Raw genomic sequence first — 20,229 nt, 5'->3', positions numbered from 1 at the left:
TAAATATTTTTTATTGCGATAGTGGTGTAGTCATAAGCGAGAAGTTTTGAGTTAGATCCCCACCACATCCCTGGTAGTACCACACTCAACTTTTTGCTCAACTTCTTTGTCTTAACTTATTTACCTTTTTCGTCAAGGTTTACCTTGTTTGTTACAAGTTTGTAAACCTCAACTGAAGTAGCTTCCTTGACTGTAATTACCTTATTAGCCTTGGGGAGGTATTTATATTTAAACTGTGTATGAGAACTAATAAAAAACTAAATTTAACTTTATTAAATTGACATCACTGCAAGAAAAAAAACTTGTATGTGGGAGGAAAACCATACAAGGTTTTTTTATCTCCAATAAAAAATAAAGGTTTTTATTGGAGACAATTTAGCTTTACATTTTTCATCTAATATCATCAAAACATGCCTTGAAAATAATATCCATTTTATTGCATGTTCATTCCCAAATGCTAAACATCTGCTGCAACTGCTTGATGTTGCTGTTTTCGGATCTTTGAAAGTCGAGTGAAATAAGATTTTTCAAACATAGCAAGGAGAATTAAAAGTCAAGGGTTCCAAATAACCATTTCCAAATGTTCTTGAAAAGTTGCAAAATACTCTGAAAGTATGTGTGTTTAGCGTAACTTAATAAATTGAGTTTAAAATATTTTTTGTTAATTCTGTGGATATATTTGATAGCCCTTTTTTTTTTTAAACTAACAGAAAAATATTATAAACCTGCTTTAAAAATATTACAAACTTGCTTTAAAAATATTATAAACTTGCTTTATAAAGTTATGCTTAAATTTTTATGATTGATATATTTATTATTTGGACTTATTAAAAGAAATTAAAAAAGAAATATTAGCATTTGTATTTAACTTGTATTATAAATATTAGCATTGGACTTAATAAAAAAATAAAAAAAGAAATATTAGCAAATTATATTTTAAATTCATTTCATTCAAAAAAATTCAATGCATTCATCAAAATTCATTAATATTTAATAACCTAATTAATTTTTTTTAAATTTAATTAGTTAATTAAAAATTAATGAACTTTTAAATTTTTAAAGATTAAATCTTCTAAAAATTTGAAGACCAGAAGAATTTCGAGATTTCACAATTTGCATGCACTTAACTTGCGCCATATATACAGACATAATAATTTTCCAGATATATCTGAAATTCCGGATATTACTTTAAACTTTTAGTTTTTCCAAATTTTCCAAAAGGTTTTTCATAAATACAAATTTAAATATATATTTTTGCAAAACGTTTTTTTTTTAACTTTTTCAGTCATTATCGATGAAAAAAAAAAAAAAGAGTTAAAAAAAATTAAGAAATCTATTAACTTAATACTAAATTAAAGACAAGTAAGGGAAACAAATTCTGAATTTTTTTAAGAAAATGTTTTTTGGATTTTTTAAATATGACCTGGATGATCGTTGTATATAAAAATTAAAACTGTTGTTGTTTTTAAACTTTTATTAAACACCGGACATCGCATACACACCGGACTAAAAAATTTTAAATTAAAGTTTTATAAGTGAGAAACATTAAAAAATCTGTTTTATTGTCAATGTATTAAAGCGCACAGACATCTATTAAAGTGACATAATAAAACAGTGCGAGAAAAAAAAAAGGCTATATTAAAATAAAGGTGTGTAGGGCCAATAATAAAATATTAAAAAATAATAATGACTTTTTATTACAACATTTTATTTTAAATCTGTATAAAACATTCCTTTTAAATTTTAAGTTTTTATAAAAAGCTTTTAGATAATTTTAGCTACTACCATATGATAAACTGTGTCAACAGTACAGTATATATTTAATAACATTATAGTAAAGATTGATCTTTCATTGTTAAATAAATATTTACATTAAGTGGAATAAAAATAAATATTGGTAAAATATTTTTAATGATTTAGAACCACTTTTCTGGTTTTCGCACATTTTGCAGAAAACCTGAGTTGGGCTGACTAAGATTTGATAACATAGCTATGTGCTTGATAGTTGAAATTTGGAACACTTAGCCATGATTGTCTATTCTATTAGATTCCTATGTCATCCTGGTGATTTTTCTACAAAAACACTGTTTTTAAAGAATTTATATTTTTTAATTTATCGTTTTTAAAAGCAAAACGTAACTTTTTTAATGGATGACATAAGTTATTGAAATTTCAACCTTTTATGCAAATGAAAAAAAAAAATTATTTTATGTACCTTTAGTTACGTTATCAAATATGTTTTCAAAAATGTCATGTTTTACAACTAATCTTGTTAGTTTTAGGCATACATTTGTGTTGACGTTTTATTGCGATGATGTAACCTTTATGCGTTATGTCCCAAACTATTTATTAACAAATTTTGTCTAAAAACTGTTTGGGTGAGTCGATTTTGGAGTATAAAGTAAACAAAGTTATGCGGAATTTTTCTCTTAGGGTTATGAAACTAATATCAGATAAGTTGTGAAATCAACTTTTATCTAGTGCATATATTTGTTTATTAATATTATTTTTTTTGTTTATATTATATTCATTATTTTATTTATATTATATTATTAAGTCAATTTTATTTTAATAACTATGTATTCGACTGAGAGGGAAATTTTAAAACAACACATTGGATGAGAAAATGGTTGGGAAGATAGGTGTAACTTTCCTTTTGTTAAGCGATTAATTAAGACAGATAAGATCACTAATAATGTCATTTCCATTTTAATGACAATCTTTAAAATAAGAGGCAATTTATTTAGTTTTATGAGCTTTCTTTTGCCAATCGATTTTGATATGCCTAGTATGTTTGACAAATTGATAAAATGTGCCTTAAGTTAACACACCAAAAAAAAAAAAAAAAAAAAAAATTTTGTTTTGATTTTAAGCTAAAAAGCAAAATAGTTAGGCTGTTCTTAGGTGGAGATTTTCATTTCATCTATGATATTTTGGGGCACCAGGGTTTAGCTGCTAGCTTTCCTAGTTATACAGATCTAGTTGAGTTGAATTCTCTAAGAAACCATGCTTCACACACCTGCTAATTGTAACATTTTAGGAGGACAATACAATCTCTGGAAAGTGCTTACAATGAGAACTTGCATTAAGATAGACAAGGTGGAAACTTAAGAGCTCTAGGTAAGTTTCACAATTCAATTATTACTCCTGTGATTTTCCCCATAATAACTTTAGATAATGTAGTGCCACCTGTTTTGCATATTATGTTAGGAGTTTTGTTAAAACTTTTTAAGTTATTGTTGAAAGAGTGTAAGACTTTAGATTGTCAAGCTGATTCGTCTTTGTCGCATGATGAAAATGTGAGAACAAACAAATTGTGGGCTGTTAAAAGCGTTAAATGTTCTAAAAAAGTAGAAGCTTTGCGTTTATTAGGAAATCAATTTGTAGGTGTTGCATATCTATAGACAAGTTAATTATCTTTTAATAAAAATATTTCTGAACTAGACTGTTTTTGAATAAGAATGTATCCCTAAACTCCTCCAATATAAAAAAAACCTGTAAGCAGCAAGAAATGTGTGCTAGTATTAGGTGTTTAATTACAAAATATGATTGTAACATTGATTGGGTGCAATGCGGTACATGCAAAAAATGATTTCATGCAAAAAATGATTTGTGAAATTATTGGTGAATCAGAAAAGAGCGTATTGTGTGACATAAAGAAGTACAAGTGCATGTCAGGGTGAAGATTTATAATGTCTTGATCTTTATATTTGTGAAAAATTTCTATTCTTTTTAAGCCAAAATTTTTATGTCAAAAATTACTGAGCTTCATCAATATATAAATTTATTTGCTATTGAGTTTCATGCTTGCTTTTCAAAAGAAAGTATCTTGCGAAAAATGCAAACTCATTTTTAATGTGCCACTATAAAACTATTGGGTTGCTGAGTGAAGAGGAGGGAGTAACTCATTAAGTTCTCAATTAGAGACTATGAGTATTAGGCTAATTACTGAGCTTCTTCAATATATAAATTTATTTGCTATTGAGTTTCATGCTTGATTTCCAAATGAAAATATCACACGAAAAATGCATGAACTTATTTTTAATGTGCCACTATTTGTAAAATTCCATAAAACTATTAAGTTGCTAAGTGAAGAGGAGGGAGAGTGTTTGCATAATAGCGTAAATAAAAAATTTAGACAGTTGCATTCAATAAGAAATCAGGAGCAGAAGCTGCATCTTATTTTAAAACACTTTGAATGGCACAGCAAAGCTAAAAGGAAGCTTTAAGCCTCTAAGGTGATAAAGTGTGCTGTGTGTTCTGAATGTAGTAAAAATTCTTTTTATAGACAAGGTCATTGTCTTGTTTGTGGTCATCAAATTTAGTTTAAATATTTAAAAAATGAAAAACAAAAAAAAAAACTTACATCTAAGATAAATTATATAAGATCCTTAATTTATAAATAAGGTAACTTTATTCTGTTCTAATATGTCTGTGTAATGTTTGTTTAAAATATTATTTTTTATCATATCAATTTTATATATTATTTATATAAAATCAATATAATAGCCTGTTCTATTTCTATCTTATAAGTTAATTATACCTATGCAATACCTTCGATCAGGTTAAAGAATGGAATATAAGTCTAGCATCAAATATATGTAAAAACATAGCTTACTATTTTAACTTGAGATCAGAGCAACTGGTATGTTTGTTGGATTTGGTCTTGTATGTTTATGTAGTTAATTAAAAAAATGTATTGTCCTTAATTATATGTAACGTTTTTTTTTAAATATTAGATGTCCATTCAATTATTATCATTAGAAGATAGTTCTACCTTTGCAGTACCTCTGCCCTACATATCTCCTCTCTGGTTAAATAATGGAGTATAAGTCTCATATATCAAGTTGGTGTAAAAATTAAGTTTAATAAAATAAGAATTTGTAAACGTTATTGTTGCAATTTTGAGTTGAGCAATAGTTCTTCTAGTTTAAAATGAAGTATAAATCAACTGGGTGTACAAAAATAGTTTATTACTTAAAAAACTTATCAATGGACCGACTGATTATAAAGCAGTTTTTTATGAGAATAAAAACGAATTACTAAAAGATTTAAATTAGCTATTTTATTTAAACACTTTATTTTTTATGTGAGAAGAGATTATTGATTCAAGTTTCATAAAATAATTCAAAAACTTTAACTCAATTTTGGTCATGAAATAATTTATTAGACTTGGTGAGTCTTTATTTATTGACAATCTAACACCATATTATTAGAACTGTATGCGCTGTATCAAATGCTTGAGCTTTAAATGTTTATACTAAGTATTCCAAAATCGAAATCTGCCTTTATTTCGTAATGCAATGAATTGATAGGCTTAGTGAAATTATTTTTTATAACAAGAACTTCTATGTTTAAAAACGTACCTATTTAACAGCTGACCCTGCTTTTAACAACATTTTTCGTAATTTTGCGAAAATTGCAGTTTGCTTTCGAACTTCAATAAAGTTTGTTTTAGTTAACATTTAACAATTAAGTAAGATTTTTTGTTTTTTGTATGTATGCTACTGTTACATACACTTTTTAATAACGAATAATAATTTATTTTCAATCAATGACGAAACAATGTGAGTGAGCATAATTTCAATCCAGTTTTTTTTTATTCTGTTCAGTAAAATATCAACACTATACAATTGCCACAAAGATTCTTGTGAATTATTTAAAATAGTTTTTTAGAGTCTCTTCAAAAAAATTAAAACAAATAAATAAATAAATAAATAAAAGTGGCAATTTCATGTCACTCTATTAAATGTTGAAAAGAAGTATCTCTAAAAAAATAAAGAAAACAAATTACAGATTAAGTAATTGTTTCGAACAATTACTTCCCACCATGCAATTCTGTTGTTTATATCTTGTATTGTTCGTGCTATGTCTTGTATTGCTTGTGCTATGTCAGCAGGATCAACTGACTGAATGTCGTTAGAGCATGTTATGCTTGTGTTCACATAACATGATTCTAAAAAAATTATCAATAAAAACTAATTTTAAAATTGAAAAAATTTACAAAAATGACAAAATTTACATATACATTATTTTAGCATTCTGTTTAGACAAAAAAAAAATTATTTAAAACAAAAGTAAAAAGTTTTACTCGGACAAATTGTCAGGTTACAAGTTTGTACGTCAGTATTATTTCCAATGCAGCCTTGGGTTTGATAATTATTAGCAGGTGAATAACAAATTCTACTTCGAGAAAATGTACCAGGACCACAAGATACAGAACAAGCACTATAACTAGTCCATGTTGTCCAAGAACTATTTGCTAACACTGAAAAAAAATTTAAAAAACCAAATATATAAAAACTTTATTATAAATATATATATATATATATATATATATATATATATATATATATATATATATATATATATATATATTATAAATATATATATATATATATATATATATATTTATAATATATATATATATATATATATATATATATATATATATATATATATATATATATATATATATATATTTATAATATATATATATATATTTATAATATATATATATATATATATATATATATATATATATATATATATATATATATATATATATATATATATATATATATATATATATATATATATATATATATATATATAGGTATAAACCTACTTATATATATATATATATAACACATCGTTCAATAAGTCCGTAGGATAGCTAATAAAACAACAACATTTTGACATAATTTGATTTTATTCATCAACATAGTCTCCTTTTAAGGCGATACAGTCATTCCAGCGCTTCTTTAACTTTTCGATACCATGTTTGTAGAACGATTTATCTTTTCCTTCAAAATATGCTTCAGTTTCGGCGATGACCTCCTCATTCGATCCAAATCTCTTTCCCTGGAGCATCCTTTTGAGATCTGAGAACAGCCAATAATCGCTGGGGGCCAAATCAGGCGAGTATGGTGGATGGGGCAACAGTTCGAAGTGTAATTCATTCATTTTTACCATTGTTTTCATTGACTTGTGACACGGTGCATTGTCTTGATGAAAGAGAATTTCTTTCTTCTTCATGTGCGGTCGCTTTTCGTCAATTACAGCCTTCAATCGTTCCAATAATGCCATCTAATATTTGCTGTTGATCGTTTTACCTTTCTCAAGATAATCAATGAACAATATACCATGGCTATCCCAAAATATGGAAGCCATAACCTTGCCAGCAGAAGTTTGAGCCTTTGGGCGGCTTTCACCCGCTGGTGTCCACTCAGCCGACTGTCGATTTGACTCAGGAGTGAAATGGTGGATTCATGTTTCATCCATTGTGACGTAGCGACGCAAAAAATCCTTTTTATCTCGGTGAAATATTGCCAGACATGCTTCAGAATCATCGATTCGTTGTTGTTTTTGGTCCGGTGTTAGCAAACGCGGCACCCATTTCGAACAAAGCTTTCTCATACCCAAATGTTCGTGTAATATTGTAAACACACTGCCTTCTGATATCTTTATGGCCTCGGCAATCTCCTTCAATTTCAATTTGCGGTCGGATAAGACGATTTTATGGATTTTTTTTATGTTTTCCTCAGTAACTGCCGAATTTGGGCGACCGGAGCTTTCAGCATCATTGGTGTTTGTACGACCACGTTTAAAGTCAGCAAACCACTTTTCAACCATTTGCCTCGATGGAGAGGAGTCCGAATAACACTTATCAAGCCATTGTTTGGTCTGCACCGTATTTTTTCCCATCAAAAAACAATGCTTAATGAGCACACGAAATTCTGATTTTTCCATTTTTTTCAATTCACAAAAGTTGATTCAATCGTTCACACACTAACTTGGTAAATAATGGTCCGATTGTCATGAAACTTTGACAGATATCGTTTGAAGGTTGGTACTTTCTAAAAACAATACGGATTCGGTATTTGTGTTGCCATCTATATGTCATCCTACGGACTTATTGAGCGATGTGTTATAAATAGGTTTATACTTAGGTCAAATAATGATACTTTACAAAAAATGCAATGATTGGAGGCTGGGAACAAAAAAGCCCTAAAATTTCATTCCCCTTACCCCAAACATCAGGGCAATAAGTTATTAAAATATTTTTTGTACTATTCTCAACAAGACTTATATTCATCTATAAAGTTTAAGTTTTATAGTATTATCTCTCAGCGTTCAAAAATTATGTCTATATAAATTTTGTAACCCCCTCAATTTGAGAGGGTTACAAATTTTACAATTTTAAAATTCTATATGATCATAACTATTGAGAGATAATACTATGAAACTTAAAATTTATCAAGATAACTTTTTTGAAAGTGAATCAAAACGTTTTTTTTAAATAAACCTTATATAATAAAAAAGTAAAACCACAAATCATTTAGAAAAAGAAGGATTTGCTTGAAGTACAATAAACGATAACTTGAAACTATTTAATTCCTTTCTTTTAGATTGCAAGCACTCTGGTTGTCCAACACTCTGGTTGTCCAACACTCTGGTTGTTCAACATCCTGGACTGGAGAAAAAAAAAGCCAAATTAATGAGAGTTTTCAACAATCAATAAGAAGTCAGTCAGAAAAAATAGGTCTTAGATTTGGTGTAAGTCAATCAATAAATAGTCAAATAATTTAAAAACTGAATATTAAATATAGAAAAAGTGAAAAGATTCCAAAATACACAATTGAACAATAATCAAAAGCAAAGAAAAAAAACAAGAAAGAAAATCTCTATAACACAAAACCACATTTGGACATCGACAAAAAAAATTACTATTGTTTTGCAGGCGACAAAAGCAAATACATAACAAAAAACAATACTATTGTTTTGCATGCCTGAAAATTCTGGATGTTACACAAGCAACAAAAAAAGCAAGCCCAGAAAGTGTTCGCTTTATAGGAAAAAACAAATTTTTAATGTGAATATCCATATCTGAACATGGTATGCCCAAGCCATGGTTTTGTACTTCCAAGCTGTAGCTTAATAAAATGATCTATATTGATGAATGTTTAGAAAAATGACTTTTTCCGATCATTCACAAGTAACATAGAGAGTTAAACTATTTATCTTGGCCGGATTCAGGAGAACTCGTTATTCTAAAGGCCATCTAAATTGGATCGACTAATATGTCAATTACATTGATATGAATCCAACCAATTCAAACCTTATAGTGACATTTGGCACAGAAGGTTTATGAGGGAAACTCGAAAGCTTCAACAAGGCAAGTTTTGATTGTGATCAATCAAAACTTGTTATGTTGACAAATCAATAATTTAATATCATCATTAAATTATAACGACAAGAAATTGATTTAAATTTTTTTGCAGTCGTTTATGAAAGGTTTCAAAGCAAAATTGAGATCAATAGCAGATGATGGCATTTTCTTCATAAAAGAAGTAACTGATTTTACAAGAAATATACTTATAATATATATATATATATATATATATATATATATATATATATATATATATATATATATATATATATATATATTTAAATGCGTGTTTAGATAAGCATATGCTTACTAGTTTTGCTTATCTTTATAGCATACCACTTTTTCAGAAAAAGAATTAAAAAAAGACTAATCAAAGAAAAGATTGCTGCCCCATCCCAAACCCTCAGTCGATGCAGGAGCATTCCTTTGTAGCAGCAAGCTATAAGGTATTTGGTCTAATTTCACAACATGTGGTTTTATTGTCACAGCACTTGCTACCTACAGTTTTGTTAATAATTGGCCTTAATGGATATTTTTAGACCAATCTGCCATTTAGGGATTCAACTTATCTCCATAACTTCTGTATGCTGGTTCTGTCTCATTGTCACAACCACTTTGTAGAGATGTCCTGCTCCTTGCCCAAAAACGACAAACCAGATCATTACTGATTGTGAATGCTTGACTGTTTCCACAATGCAGTTAGGATGAAAATTTGTTGATCGTCACTTGAAAGGTAATTTTAAGTTCACTTTTCATCTGAGAAATGATGAAATAATGCTTATTTTAAGTTATAATATTTATAAAATATAATAAGTTATGAATGTGAATAAAAATATCTTTTCCCAATCTTCAGAGCAGTGACAATAATTTTGAGCCCACTCCAGCTTTTTTTTTCTTAATGAAAGAAGTTAATTTAATTTTTTTGGCTGGATGATGACACATCAATCCCTCTTTTTTCAGTCTTCTGTGAATGGTCCTATACAACAATACCAACTTTGTGCATGAATTCTTTTTGTAACTTTTTCAAGAAGCAGGCTTAAACAGGAATAGCGTGCGATCGCACACTGTAACTAACCGCGCTTATTATTTTTTTCTTTACAATTTGACCATGGGTGTTTTATTGTTTTAAGAATTTAAATGCAATAAAAAAAATTGTTATGTTATGAATAACTTTTAATCGTTGATCTTTTCTCAAGTTTTTATTTTATGCGAAGGCTTTAAATAAATTAAAAATTGCTTAGAATGATCATTTAAAATAAATACATTTTGTTTAAATTAAATTTTACATTAAAATTTTTTTTAGTAGGCGTGTATTTTTATAATAAATTTAAACATTTGAAGTTACTTTAAATTCTGAATAAGTTAAATTATAATCTTCCAGTTGAAATGCAATAAATTAATTGGTTTGTTTTTTTGTTTCTGTTTTTACAAAGAATTGTTTAAAAGCTTTTTTTTTTTAAACTTGCCTTACTAATGAAATGATTAAAAACTATTATTTTAAAAAAGACTACATTATTATTAAAAAAAAAATTTTTTTTGCAATTTTTTGAAAAAATGTTTATACAATTAAAAAATATATTTTTTTCAAAATTTGTTCATTTATTAAATAATCATTAGAAGTAATTTGAAAAACATTTCAAAAGATAAGTTTTATTTCAAGCGCAAACAAAAGCATAGCAAAAAGTAATTTTCGATTTGAGTTTTTTAAGTTTTATTTTAAAGCTTATATATTTCCTTATTTGTAATTCTTTTTTTTTTTTTTTTTTTTTTGCAACATCTTGACTTCCAACAAGGCTTCAAGCAACCACTATTAGAGTTCAAGTTACTGGAAAAGAAAAAATGAAATTTATAGAGCAAGATAATGATTAACAGAAAACTTAAACCTTTAAAAGAAATTTGAAAAAAAAAAAAATGAAAATAATTTAGCAATAAAACTAATCGTAACAATTTGTAATCTTAATTATTACAAATTGTTTTAATAAATATGTGTTAAAATTTTTTTTACCTTTACCCAAGGATGATTCATAACATCTTGTATAGTTATACGCTGAGAAGGCTCTGTTTTAAGAAGATTTTTTATCAAATCTTTAGCATTATTTGAAACTTTATAGTATAGGTTTAGCTTAGTGTTTCTTTTTTCAGTGCATTTTTGAAATTTTTAAATCATCAAAACATCTAAACACTGGTCGTCAAGTTATCAGTAAAAAAAATCATTTGTGTGGTCAGCAATAGCGTTTGATCGCACACCATTCCTGTCCAAGCTTGAAGAAATAGTCAAATCTTTTTATAACTTTTTCCTGTTCTCCAGGAAGATGCTCAGGATGATCCAGACTTCCCCTTGGTGTTGTTTTGTGTTTAGAAGGTGATCTCCTTACACCAAACTCTTCTCTTTTTTTTCAATCGCATTACGGCTTGGTGATACCATTAAATCTTTTATTTAAAGATCATCACTTACTGATCATCTTTTGTTTCACAAAAAATTGAAATAAAGCACTCATGCTTTATTTCAATTAATGATTAAACTAAATCCCATTGAAAGTTCAATCAAACTAACAAATAAAAATAATCTTAAAATATCCAAAACGCACAAAACTGATAGTGGCAGATTATTGCTGACAACCAGAATAGCCAACTGATAAAACTTTTATTAAACTTTACCAAGAATAGAAATAACTTGAGTAGTATCAAAAATTAGTATCAAATTTTATTTTATCATATAAGAATTTAAACCATCTATTTGAAATAAATTGGAAAAAAATGTGTTTTCCTAATATGATGGCCACCACTGTAGTAACTTTTGAATTTTACTTTTATTATTTAGAAACTTAAAAATACATTTATATATGTGGTTTTAAAAATACATTTATATATGTGGTTTTAAAAATACATTTATATATGTGGTTTTAAAAATACATTTATATATGTAGTTTTAAAAATACATTTATATATGTAGTTTTAAAAATACATTTATATATGTAGTTTTAAAAATACATTTATATATGTAGTTTTAAAAATACATTTATATATGTAGTTAATCTTAAAACAGTATTTTATTTTCTTCAACCATTCAAACCATAAAATAAAAAATCATACCAACTGCTGACAAAACAATATCATCAATTGCAACAGCAGATAAATCTCCAGTTGAAACAACAGTAAACTCCAAGGTCTAAAAAAAATTAAATATATATATATATATATATATATATATATATATATATATATATATATATATATATATATATATACATATATATATATATATATATATATATATATATATATATATATATATATATATATATATATATATATATATATATATATATATATATATGTATATGTATGTATTTACACACACATGCACAATTTATTTGTATGTACACACATGCATAACTATTTTTATATATGTACGTACACACATGTGTTTGTACATACTTATAAATAAATATATACGCACACACACACACACACACACACACACACACACACACACACACACACACACACACACACACACACACACACACACACACACACACACACACACACGGACAAAGAGTATTGTGTGATTAGCTAAGCAATTGCATACAAAATTAAGTACACTTTATGTCAATACAATATAGAGATAAGTAATTAAATTTATTATTTTTTAAAAAACCACAAATACGCATATAATTACTGGAATGTTTTTAAAAACATTGAGAATGTTTTTATTTTAAATTTTTTACTGTTTACATATGACGACTGATAAATAGGTAGAAAATGTGAGGAGTTCTGCTACATTAACTGACAAATAGGTAAACATGTGAGGAGTGTTGCTACATCAACTGACAAATAGGTAAAACATGCAATTAGTGCTGTTACATCAACTGAGGCTTTTGATTTGGGCAGGTATTTTATCAATTAAAAATTTTTTTTTTAGGTTTATTAATTTTTTCCGGTCTTCTAAATAAACTTTTTTTTTTAAATAATAAAGTTTATATTTTATGGTAAAAATTAAAGACAACCAAGCAAAAGTGCTTTTGGTATTGACCAAAAAGTAAGAAAAAGATTTTTTTAATTAATACTGTTGGCATCTTTATCACCTGAAAATGAAACTGAGATAACTGACAGTAACATCAACATCAATAAAAAACATCTGTGTCCTGCTGTGAGTGTAAGTGGCAAACCAAAAACTTCAAAACTAGAAAGAGCTAAACTCCTATATGAAATACAAGAAGTCAATTGATGATGATAAAGTGATGTTAAAAGCAAGTCATGAAAAAACGAAATAACATGAATAAACAATAGAGTGAAAGAAAAGCACTTGTGTTGATTTAAAAAAAACAATTTTTTAAAATCAACACAACAAATTTCTAGCCACTACAGTTGAGGAAACTTTTTTTTTTTTTTTTATTGTGGTTACAATCCTCACTCAACTCCCTAATTTCGAAAAATGAAACTTGAAAACAAAGCCACTGCATAAAGAAACAATTTAAATAATGTATTACCAGGGACATGATGGAGATTGTAAAACTCAGAACTTCTAGCTTACAAAGCAAGCGCTCTACCACTACACCACTACTGCATTAATACCATAATTTTCAAGCAAATAGATTATGATTGATAAAGGTACTTATTAAGTCAAAGTGTCACATACAATTGTGCCTCCAAAATTGCCAAGATATGATTGCATTCACTAAAAATTAACTACAAGAACTCCTATAGTATGATGATTGTATAAGGTTGGGGTAGTATCATTTTTGGGGTAGTTTAGTCTTTAAATTATACACTATGATACTCATGGTATATCATTTAAGGCTCCAGCTGGCCTCCTTTAAACTTAAAATATGGATGCTGAGAAGTCAATTCAAACTTCCAAAAAAAAAAGAATGTGGAATCTGAGTATAAATAATTAAAAATCTGTAAATACTGAGATTTCACATACAGCTCCATATCTTGTTGAAACAGCCACAATTCTTTTAAATCAACCAGCATGTCAGGTGGAAATCAGATGAAATATACTCGTATAGTTATATACAATATTACTCCATATAGTTCTCTAGCATCTCTATAAAGGTGTGTTGGTTGATTCAGCCTATATTACACACACCTACTCTGTGTTTAAATAAAAGCAGCGCCTAAGACTAACACTCCACCTGCCATCTTTTAACCGCAATACAACAAAGCAATTACTATACTTTTCAGATTGAAATTGTTTAAAAATAACTTTTTTAATTTATTATTAAGTGTTACTTTTATCACTTGAAATTACTTGCTTCCACTTTTCTAAAATAAATCCAATTATTTTCTTGCACTACCTTAATCTTGTGAGCCAATCAGCAGCCAGCATGCATATTCTAACAGCTGCATAAACACTTATCTATGGGATGAATTTAAAAAAATGTCTAAAAATAATGCCTAATGATGCATTTTTTTGCTGATAAAACAAATACTATTTACCAACTCATAACAGAAAACTATGAAAAAATTTTTATGCGACAATGTTACTAGTTCTTATGAGAGCCCCTAAAAATTTGGAAAATGAAATTAATTTAGAAGCCCAAAGTATATAAATTAATATGGCAGTATATAAAATGACTGTACATTTATTCAATTTGAAATTAATGATTTTTACTCCTCAATAACTGTAGATATTTTAGATAAAGCAATTGAATTTGCAAAAAACCACACAGTTTTTCCAAAAGAAACCATTAGTAAGTGACCAGGGTAGATAATTGATCAAGGCTGGAGCCAGGTTTGATAAAATATAGCTGGGGCCAGGTTTGTGACTGAGGCTGCATAAACATTTATACATCCTAAAGTATATATTTTTTATTCAAAATTCATTTCTTTATAAGTTATATTTTTATATATATGCATATATAAACTTCATTATGATCAATAAAATCATCATAATTATCATTACCATCATCATTATCATCATGATCATGGTCATCATCATTAATATATAAATATATCCCCTTATTTAATAACTGGTAAATGTAAGTATAAAATTACAATGTAAAAAGTATTATAAATTTTTTTCTAGCTCCGGCTATCAACCCTAGCTAAATCTTACAATTTATGCTGCGGACGGGGCACAGGTCACTTCATACAATCCTTATAATAAAACATTGGAGAAAAACCTTACTTGGAAAAAGAAAAAACATACATGACTGCTTTGATGAAACAATGGGCAGCTATGATGGAGGAGAAATTTGTGAATTTGTTGAACTATATGTTTTAGATTTACTAAGTAAAATAATCAATATGACTTACGCCTTTATTGTGACGATTTAATAGAATGCGTAAAAAGTCTGGTCCACAGGTCGATAAAATAAGAAAAGATATTAAATTTTTAAAAATATTGGCTTTTAAATCGAAATTAGCAAATATATAAAAATTGTGAATTTTTTTAATGTCACATTTTTTTCCCACCTTTCAAAAAACCAAACAATGTATATTTATATTAACTCAAATCATCCCCAAATAAAACAAATCCCAATTTCAATTAATAAAAGGCTAAACCAAAACTTCTCTGATGAAAATGTATTCAATTCCTCTAAAAGAATTTTTGAAGATGTCTAAAAATGTGTGAAAAAACTACAGAAAATTGTAATTTTAAACAAAAATGTTTAAAATTACAATTTTCAACAATTGTTTAATGAGTATAAATTATTTATCAAAAAACGTGGTATATAAATGTGCTGTTTCATCTAAGAATATACCTGATAAACAATATATTGGCTTAACAGAGGGTAAACATAAAAAACGTTTTGCCAATCAAAAGCAATCCTTTAAAAATAAAAAGTATCCAAAAGACCATGCATTCAAAATACATATGAATTAAATGATAAAAATATTGATGATTTTATATCGAATTGGTCCATCCTTAAAACAGCACCTGCATATAACAATATTTCCAAAAAATACTTACTATGCCTACAAGAAAAATTTGAAATAATTACACATTCGAACCAAGAATGTTTATTAAACAAAAAATCAGAATTGATATCTAAATGCAGTCGCAAAAACAAGTTTCTCCTGAAAAAAACTATAAAAATAAGTGAGTTCAAACAATAGCTACATTGAATCATCAATTCTAAAGAATTCTTTTTATAATAGTGTCAGCATAATCCACAAATGTGTGAAAATTTACAGTAATTAAGACATTTAGGACTTCCTGTAATTTAACTTTTGGTATAAATTAAAGTTTTATTAAACGAAATTATATAAAAATTTCAAAAAAAATTATCTTTTTGTAAAAATAATTTTAGATTTTACTGACTAGAAAATGATATTTTTCAACTAAAAATAAAAAACATGTATTTTTACAAAGTCTTTTAGTTATAATTAACTTTTACCATTGTTTTTTTAAGAAACTGTTATTATTTTTCAAGTTTTTATACAATTATGCTTATTTTGAGACATACTTTTGAAAAACTTTTTAATAATATTAGGGACCCATTAAATGTTCAAGGGTCTCGAGGTACCCCTAAAAATATTTTTTCTTCAAAAAACTTTTTAATCCAGTGTTATTTAATTATATATAACACATTAAGATGCAAGCTGCAGATATTTTTCAAAAAGTTTCATTCTCAACTTCATTTCTTCAACTTGCATTATCTGCTTCATCAAAAATTTATATAATCAAGTTTTTATTTTTTTTAAGATATGAAAAGCAGAATAGCTATACTTTTAAATGTTAATTGAAGTGATTAAAAGTAATTAAAGTGGTCAAAAATACAATTTCTTCATGTTTGTTTGACTTATACATAGTTTATTCATTGTTGTTATGTTGCTGTGTGTTCATATCTTTTAGGAGACATTAAATAAACATCTTAGAAATAACTCTCCTTGATTTATAATTTTAAGAATATTATCATCAATTAAGTAAGAGTATTTAGTATATATATAGTACCAGGGTGTTAGCCAGGAAAAAAATTCATACAGCGTTTTAGTGAAATTGGGAATTTAGGTGCCGCCAAAAAAAAAAAGGTCATTACATTCTGACATTTAAAAAAGTAGATACAATTTTTTAGAAACAATTAAGTTTCAATAAAAATTTTCTATTTTTGCTGGGTTATTCATAGGAATATTTTTCTATTTTATTTTTTAGGAATATTTTTATATTTTATAAATGTTTAATTCTAATCATTCAACTTGTTTCATTTTGAGCAATCTTCGTCAGTTTTCATTTTTAAATCGCTTATCTCCTTTGTTTAATATTGTAGAGAGAAAACAAGAACAAAAGACAATTGTTTGCAATTTTTTTAATGAATGAATTAATAAATTTATTCGTTGAAACTTTGATCTATTTTAATCGCGTACATCACTTTTAAATACAGTTGTAAAAGGTTTAAACGCTTAGTTACATATATTGTCTTCTGTTATTTTTATTTTCATTTTTAAATAAAAATTTAAAAAAATGCTAAATAGTATTTAATTTTTAACAAAACATTTTTGACAAATCCAGACGTTGGCAACCCTATTTATATGGAAAGATTTTGAATGTTTCAATTTTTAAATGCTTAATATTACGATTTTTAAATAACAGTAATACGATTACCTATGTAAGAAAGTTGAGAAAAAAAATTTTCTTAACTTTCTTACATAGGTAATCGTATTATTGTTCATCATATTTTATATTACAATTTTTATCATAGATACATTCAAAAGTTAAAAAACTTATTTAAATCGATAGCTTTTAAATGAAAGTTAAATTAAAGTTTCCGAAATTTTAATAACTTTTAATTAAAAAACTTGGTTGGCTCGCCAATTTCCGTCAAATATAATGCTACTTTCATTTAAATACTCAGTGTAGTTAAGGCGATTTACAAATTATTCGAACTTATTTATTTGAAATTAGCATGATTTTATAAGCATATTATGTCCAAACAAAAGCTTTATATGTTATGTTTTTTTTCGCTTCTGGTTTTTTTAATATTTGAAGAAACTTTTCTCTTTTTTATAAAATTTTCTAATCCTTTTTACTACCCATAATAATGAATTTAAAGAATACCATTTTGGAGTCTTTAGTTCACTTTCGCTCATCGGCGTTAACTAAATTTAGTTAAAAATCTTTTGAAAAAGTGCCTTAATTTTCTATAGATCCTAGTTCTAATCGTTTCTGACCTATATTAGCTTTATATAGTTGTCAAAATACAATATTTCTATCAATTTTTACAAAAAATACAAGAATTCCGACCAAAAAGAACTTGCAATCAAGAACAAGCGCCAATAAATTTTTAATCTATGATGTTCATTTTACCTAAAAATCGTGTTTATTTAAAATCTTATTCGAATTTGGACAAGCGATTGGGATTTTAAAAAGATTTAAAAAAAAAAAAGAATCTACGGTCTGGGTTTTTTCGCTTCAAACATTTATATTTTATGATAACGCAAAATTTATCATTCTATTTTTTTCGTCTTTTCATGATTCACAGACCTGATCATTTAACGGAAATAAATCGTAGTCAACAAAATATCATACAGACGCTATAGATTTTAAAATGAGGGCATCAACTAAATTTAATCGGCATATTTAAATATCTAGTAAATTAGGTATTTAAGTAAAAAAATATATTTAAATACAAAAACTAATTTTTTTTTTTTTTTTTTTTTAATTTACAGATATACATTAAATATCTACGTAAATTTTGAATTTGTAAATTTAAAAAAAAAAATAATTTTTGTAATTATTGGAAATATTGTTAATAATTAATAATATTATAATATTATTTAATTATCTTCGTTTATGTTTTACGCAAATATAAAATATATAATACGTTTCATTGCATGTTTGATTTTTGATTTTTTTGTTGTTATTTTCGGTTTACTTTACCAGCTAACTTATTTTACCAAAATTATTAATAAATCTTTGATTATAAAAACGTTATTAACTTATTTTAAATTATAATATTTATTAATATGCAAATTTTTATTTGTAACTTTCCTAACTTAAGATAAACAGCAAGAATGTAAATAAAGATTTTTTGAATAACAAAAATAAGTTAATGAAATATTTTATTAAACGTATTGAACAATTTTAACTGGAGAATAACTGACGTCAATTAAAAATTAAAAATAATTTTTTTTTCAACTTTTGAATGAATGATCTTGCTTGTTAATGACGACACGTTTTTTCACATTAAAAAATTGATCTTAATTCTTAATTCATTAACTTAATTAATTTCCTTGTCGCGCATACTAGTTGCGTTTTTTACTCGTCTAGCGCAACACTTCAAATCTGAAACTGATTTAATTTTTTTTTTTACCATGATATTAAGAACCTTTGGGAATTTTAAACCAAGTGGGAAACCGCGTTATACGCGGTGCCATCAGGCTGGCTAACACCCTGAGTACATATAATTCCAAAAAACTCACTGGTTAATGAAATTCTTTTTTTTTTTAATGACATACATATGTATAGTAATGGGAGTTTTTCTTGTCAAATAAAATCCATTTAAATCTGGTTTTACTTAATTTAGGCTAATTTTTTTTACTCTCTGTGGAGTAAGGTGTTTTTGTTAAGTAATTGGACTCGACAAACCTTCAGCTTCAGTTCTGAACAAATACAATAGTAATTCTTCAGCAAAATCTTTGACATTTTTAACCAATATTGAAATGATACGGAAAAGAAAAAACCTGCGTCCTAGAAAAAAAAGAATAAATCTGTCTTTTGTTGGACAATAGTAGCCTAAAACTAAAGGAAATAGCTCCAAGCTTTCTAATAGTCTTTAAACCTCTAATAGTATTGATTTCTATCAGTTTCCTCATGTTTTTTGGTTAATGTCAGTAGGTATTGATCATGACTATTAGTGTAATGTTTTACAATGATACTTACCAGACATTTTTTTATTTCTCGTTGTATTATCTTATAAAAACAATAAAGTTTCCCACAAGAATCGTGGTATAGGGAGCATTATCAAAGCAAAACAAGCCGCCTACATATTGTGGAAGGAATTATAAACTAGAGAAGGTATATAGAGGTGTTGGAGAAACATTTAATCCCTCAAATTAGAGACTGGTTATCAATAGGTTAAATATATAGTAATTATTAGAGGATG

At 26.6% G+C, this 20,229-nt stretch overlaps 1 protein-coding gene across 2 annotated transcripts in view; it reads right to left on the bottom strand.

Moving 5' to 3' along the window:
• Positions 1-20,229, bottom strand: part of LOC136082291 (uncharacterized) — a 91,278-nt gene that overhangs the window by 24,371 nt on the left and 46,678 nt on the right. For both annotated transcript variants that reach the window (XM_065801051.1, XM_065801050.1), the window contains exons 5-7: positions 12,269-12,344; positions 6,092-6,268; positions 5,795-5,956 (exon numbers count right to left, since the gene is read on the bottom strand). In XM_065801051.1, the coding sequence (XP_065657123.1) occupies positions 5,795-5,956; positions 6,092-6,268; positions 12,269-12,344 (415 nt within the window). The remainder of the gene's footprint in view (positions 1-5,794; positions 5,957-6,091; positions 6,269-12,268; positions 12,345-20,229) is intronic.

Source organism: Hydra vulgaris, chromosome 07 (genome assembly GCF_038396675.1).
Source record: "Hydra vulgaris chromosome 07, alternate assembly HydraT2T_AEP".
NCBI lineage: Eukaryota > Metazoa > Cnidaria > Hydrozoa > Anthoathecata > Hydridae > Hydra > Hydra vulgaris.
This window is presented reverse-complemented; position numbering and strand designations above follow the sequence as displayed.